Raw genomic sequence first — 6,000 nt, 5'->3', positions numbered from 1 at the left:
GAACCTCTTTTCCATTTCGTAATGCGAGGAGTTTGATATTGGGATGGGAAGGTCATGGTTTGATTTAGATGTTGGACTGGGAATCAGAAGATCTGGGCACTTTTCAGATTGTCAATCTTATTGTCTGACTTCTTAACAACATTCTTTTCTTTCTATTATTTTTTAATGATGTTTCAAGGCATTCTGAGCTGATAGGTGTAGTGTTCATGTGCAGTAATGCTGGTGTGAGTAAGTGGGGTGATAATGTAAGGGTTTTTTACATTCCTTCTAAATCTCTGCTTTCTCTCCTTCCATCCTTCTTAAAGAGCAATCCATTAATCTAGTAAAGGAGCTGTGTGATGAGGATGTGACTGAGCCTGAAGAAGCCAAATTTGAATGCGAGATATCCATTCCTTCTGTGAAACCTCCCAAGTGGTATCTACGTGGGGAAGTCTTACAGGCTGGCAGAAACTTGATTATGCAGCAAGAAGGCACCATCCACCAGCTGACCATACTGAAAACCACCACTGATATGACAGGCACCATTCAGTTCTCAATTGGCAAATCAAAATCCACAGCCAATCTGCTCGTCAGAGGTAACATATCCTGGCTTGGTTTACATCATGAAGATGAAGAATTAATTAACGTACAGTCTTCCTTCACTGGGGTCTTTGAAATATTGTGTGTGTGTCTGGAGGGTCTGCTCCATTTCCATTTAAAAGTCGCTGGACACTAAATGAGACAGCTGCATCTCAGTAAAAGATCTGTTTGAATAGTTTTGATGTGCTTACTATTCAGATCTACAGAGCTGACGTTTTGTCCTTGGCTATAGCAAAGAGGTCAAATCAGGTGAAATTAATTGTATTTCAGAACTAGACAAGTTGAAGTTTGGTAGCACATAAGTTTGATGCCATTTCTCATTGATTTCATCTGAAAGAAACTTCCAGGCTTTTTGTCCGCTGTTGTCCCCAGCGTAAGATTATCCATTCACATCCTAAAGTACTTGTTATATTTTTAACTCACTCTTATTTGAATAAAAGCCTCAACATTTGGGAGCAATTTAATAAGCACAGAACAAGAGCTGGACCTTGCATTTGGTAGATAATATACAGTATTACTTTATAGAAATGTAGTCAATGGCATTCCCTATAGACAATCGTTTTTTTTATCTTTAGAGTGGTTCAAAAAACCATTGTGAACATGAGATTAATTGAAATGGAGCAGACGCAAGAGACTTTCCTCTTCTTCCAATTGTCCTCATCCTTTCTTCTCTTCCAGCCCTGCTTTGCAGATTACCATATACAAATCACCAGGAAGCTGGAGGACAAGACAGCTTTGGAATGTCATTCTGTCATCCTGTCCTGTGACTTCAGGCCTTCTCCAAAGCTTGTGAAATGGTTCAAGGGCCACACACCCATCGTGCCCTCTGAGAAGTACAAGATCAAGAGGGATAAGCATTCAGCAGAGCTCAAGATTCTGAAGCTGAAGCCCGATGATGCTGGTTTGTACAAGTGCAAGGCAGGAATTGCAGAGACTGAAACCACGCTGACAGCTGAAGGTAAGAGCAGGGGGGGTGGTCTCTTACATGTCCTATTTCACCTCAGATTTCTCTTCTCTTGGTTGATTTCTGCCGTTCTCTCCTGCTAACTTTATAAATGTATAATCTTCACTGAGAATACTACACAAAGATTATCTAGTCCAACCATTCTACCACATCCCAGTATGATTTATAGTAACAGTGGTAACAGTTCACCTTGTTTCCCCACAGCCCGCAATGTAGAAGTAACGAAGCACTTGCAGGATGTAGAAATTGAAGAAGAGAGCTCTGCTGTCTTCTCCTGCGAGCTGTCCCATGATGACGAGGACGTGGAATGGTTCCTGAATGGCAACCTCATTTACACCAACAATTACAAGGACATCAAGAACGTTGGCAATTGCTGCAAACTGACAATGAAGCAGGTTAAGCCTGAGGATGCTGGCACAGTGACAGTGAAGTCAGACAAGGTGTCAGAAAGCGCACCTGAAGGTGATAGGTGGGTCTGATCACACCCCTCCTGGATGTAAGAGATGCTAAGGAGCCCCAGTTCATTCTATTGTGCAGCAGTCCTGCTTCTAAAGCTCACCTCTCTGGGGTGACAAGACATCAGGGGCTTTCTTCCAGTGGAAGGTTCCATTGCAGCAGATATCAACGAAGGAGGATGGTTTTGGTGTCCTGCCAAAGCATTCCATTGCTTTTTATCATCATTTTACTTAACACAAGAAGAGTTACAAGAGCAATTTCTTTTACTGCTTCAGTAACATGCAGTGTCAATGCTATTGTCTCCAAGTATTTATGACTGCAGGGAGAGATCATTCAGTGTGTGTTTTGCCTCTGGGATGACTAATGACCAGGCTGTGAGTAACCTGATCTAGCTGTGAATGTCCCTGTTTATTGCAGGGGAGCTGGGCTAGATGGCCTTTAAGGGTCTCTTCCAATTCTAAGGATACTGTGATTCTAATCTGATCTCCCCAGCAATTAAGCTCTTTTACTCTATGCACTCCAGAGTTTGAAGGATTTCATTTTTCTCCTTTCTTTTGCATTTGGTGGGTGTTTTTTCCCCATTATAAACATCTGATGTGTGAAATAGAAGATAGATAAAAGGAGTCAATAAAACAGGAAAATCAAAATTGTTCAGCAGCTTATCCTCTTAATCCTGAGGCCTGCTGTATGAGCTCTGCTGTACGTGAGGGCAATGCCGGCTCTCCAGCTTTAGAAGAGCTGCATCCCAATTACTTCATATGATATCAGTCCCACCCACCGGCAATGCAGGCTGTCCCTCCTGTTCCCTGTATTCTCCTCCTGATTAGATCAGAATACCATAAAGCGCATTCAGTCAACGGACATGAAATCGCCCTAGGTTCTATACTGGTGTCGTCAGTACTGGTAAAGATTTATTGATCCCTATTTAAAAATCTGAAAGCAACTGGAAATGTCTCAACTTCTGTATCACGTTGTTCTGTTTTGCCTGTTTAATTGCAGAGAAGCCTGCTGTCTTCATGAAGTCCTTGGATGATGTTTTTGTTGAGGAGCGGGGTGTGATTAAATTGGAATGCGAAGTCTCTAAAGAGAAGGTCAAACCAGTGTGGAAGAAGGACGGTGTTGTGCTCTCTTCTGGCAACAAGTATGAGCTGGTACAGTCTGGGAAGACCCTATGTCCCCTTATCCATGACCTCAAGAAGTCAGATGCAGGTTTCTATACCTGTGATATTGGCACTGATGTTGCCAAGTCAAAGGTCGGCATTCAGGGTAAGTACTGTGGAAAGTAAAGGAGTGCTGAAAGCACATTCAGTGTGGTCACTATGTCTTACACATATTCCCCCACGAGCCTTAATAGTTTCTACAATAGAAGTGTATTTCTGCAATTTAGCGCAGTGATGTCTGGAAAATTCCCATTGCTTTTGAAGTAAATGTATCTCCTTTTGCCATGAAAATCACCAAACACATCAAGAATGTCCTGGAAATATTTCCTTTCTAAACATCCCTAAAATGGAGAAATGGTTTGAACACCAGTAGGGTAGGATGGTAACAAATTAGCTAATAGAAACATTTGATTTCTTGTCATAGGCAAAACCCTTTTTCTCACACAGCATCCTAGAGTTGTCCTCTCTGTTAGGTTGTTCCCTCTGTGGCTCATTGAATCTTCATTCTGCTCCATGGGCTGAGCTGCTCGCCTTGTAGTTCTTCCAGAGCAAAGACAAGAGATTCACGTCTCTTTTTTTTTAATAGCTTTCTGGTAATTCTGAGTGGAGAATGTCTTAGAGAATACATCAGTAAGGAATGCAGCCATGTTCTGCAAATCCTGAGTTCAAACACCAGTACTGCTACTCATGTCAGTCACACATGCCTTTTCTCCATATAAACCTCATACTAACCTATCTCTTACCTTCCAGAGCTGAATAGTGGCATTACCAAACGGCTGAAAAACACTGAAATCCAGGAGGGAGAAGATTGTACTTTTGAATGCATTCCGTCCCATGAAAGCATTGATGAGTTCAACTGGACACTGAATGGAAGCAGAGTGGAAAGTGGTGGGCGATTTAAAGCTTCTAACGTGAGTCAGAAATAGGCTCTCCTTATCAAAAGTGTGACTCCTACTGACGCTGGGGAAGTCGTTTTTACTGCCCGTGGTCTAACCTCCAAAGCCTCTCTGTGAAAGGCAATGAGATGGGAGAGATTCTGGGGTCTGATTCCTTCAACTGTCTTCTGATAAGATTGTCGTGAGAGCTAACTCATAATATGGTTAAAGTGAATAGCAACCTTCTACTTGAACCTTGAAGCACTGAGAATTTCTCTTAAAAATAAGTAAAAGGAGGAAACATTTTACACAAATGTGAGAACTACCCAAAGCACTGGGGTAGTGTTGGAAATGGGCATCTCACTACAGCTTGTTCCATTAACAGTAAATCAGGAATGCTCTGTTGAGGGAACTGTGGGAGCAAATATCCTCTAATTATAAGCTGAAGGGATGGCCTTCACACCATCTAGCTGTACAACAAATTCCTATCTAGAGCATGTGCATCTGAGAGCATCATCCGAGGCTCCCAGTGTGATGAGTGGAGAGAAGAAAGAGGCAGTTTTCAGACATGGTTCATCATCCTCAATGGGGTAGATTTAAGAGAGAATAAATGCTGCCTGGAATTCTATTGTTTGTACTTTGCAGATTACTGCTGGCTGTAGGATGGCGTCTGTTGCAAGTGCCTCTCTAACTTATCTCCAGCATGTAGATGCATGTATTTTGAGAGAGGCATCCTACCATAAGTGTATGTTACTCAAAAAGCATGTTTTCTTTCAGAAAAACGTACTGAGGTTACAAAACAGCTGGAGGATAAGACATCAGCCTGAGCAGTGAGCTGTCGAAGCCTGATGTGAACATCAGGTGGTACAAGGATGGCAAAGCAATCAGAAAAAGCCAGAAGTACGACTTGCAGCAGGAGGGAACTGGGGCCATTCTGATCATCCATGACTGTACTGCCAAGGACAGTGGGGAGTACCCCTGTGAGTCAGAGGACTCTGAAACAAAAGCCAGGGTCACTGTGCAAGGTGAGTTGAAAAGCACACTGGGGATGGCATGTAGAGAAGTCGAGGTAAATATCTGCAGCCTGTGGGTGATGTTTTTCTCTTCTGTTTCCTTGAGCAGGATCAATTCTTAGTTTTCAGAAAATATGATGGATTAAAATCTTTTCCTTAAAATAATCTGGAAACTGAATGATTCTCCAGTGTGATGTGGATCTGGGCAGCCTGGTCTGGTGGTTGGTGACCCCTTGGAGGGGGTTTGAAACTAGATGATCTTTGAGGTCCTTTTCTACTCAGGCCACTCTATGATTCTGTGATCATTCTATGATTCTATGATCTTGGGTGTTAGTGAGCCAGGAAAAGATGGCAATCTGAATTAGTCTCTATTGAATATGTGTAATCAAAACTATATGCAGTTTATCAGATGAGATCCTACCAGCGCATGTATAATGGTATTGAACTTTCCAGATATCTACTGGAATTATCAAACCTATGTAAATGGGTGGACTCTGTGGTCTTCTTAGACTCTTTGCATCTCTATGTGATATTCTGAAATGAGGGCAAAGGAGATTCAGGACACCTCTGTATGCTTGGGACTTGTTGGGGTAACAAATGCCTTTGTCCTACACCCTCATCCTTCTCTTTTTCCTTCCAGAAAAACCTAATTACTTTATCAAGGAACTTTCAGATGTGAAAATTGAAGAAAGTGGAAGTGCACTTTTTACATGTCAGAGCGAGAAAGCCGCATCCTTCGTCATATGGAGGAAAGGCATTGCTGAGCTCAGGCCTGGCAGGAAATACAAGAGGGCACAGAAAGGACGAGACCTGCAGCTGTGCATAAAAAATCTGGAGAAAAGTGACAGTGACATGTACACCTGTGACATTGGTGATGCCCAGTCCAGAGCCAAGCTGGTTGTACAAGGTATATGTGAGAGCCATATGACTGCGCATCCTGTTTCTCCACTACC

At 42.5% G+C, this 6,000-nt stretch overlaps 1 protein-coding gene across 1 annotated transcript; it reads left to right on the top strand.

Annotated features, from left to right (window-relative positions):
* The first annotated feature begins 2,941 nt into the window (after positions 1-2,941).
* LOC146756389 (obscurin-like protein 1) lies at positions 2,942-4,358 on the top strand. Its single transcript, XM_085524448.1, has 2 exons — positions 2,942-3,265; positions 3,910-4,358. Exons 1-2 carry the CDS (start codon positions 3,016-3,018, stop codon positions 4,083-4,085), a joined length of 426 nt encoding a protein of 141 aa, XP_085380574.1. The 5' UTR covers positions 2,942-3,015; the 3' UTR covers positions 4,086-4,358.
* Positions 4,359-6,000: the final 1,642 nt, after the last annotated feature.

Source organism: Coturnix japonica, chromosome 27 (assembly GCF_054131305.1).
Source record: "Coturnix japonica strain WE chromosome 27, WE-NBRP24, whole genome shotgun sequence".
Taxonomy (NCBI): Eukaryota; Metazoa; Chordata; class Aves; order Galliformes; family Phasianidae; genus Coturnix; species Coturnix japonica.
This window is presented reverse-complemented; position numbering and strand designations above follow the sequence as displayed.

Excerpts from the sequence above, each read along its gene's own strand:
- LOC146756389 (XM_085524448.1), top strand. The coding sequence starts at position 3,016 with ATGAAGTCCTTGGATGATGTTTTTGTTGAGGAGCGGGGTGTGATTAAA. Across the intron at positions 3,266-3,909 it reads GTCAAAGGTCGGCATTCAGG|AGCTGAATAGTGGCATTACC; the intron begins GTAAGTACTGTG and ends CTTACCTTCCAG.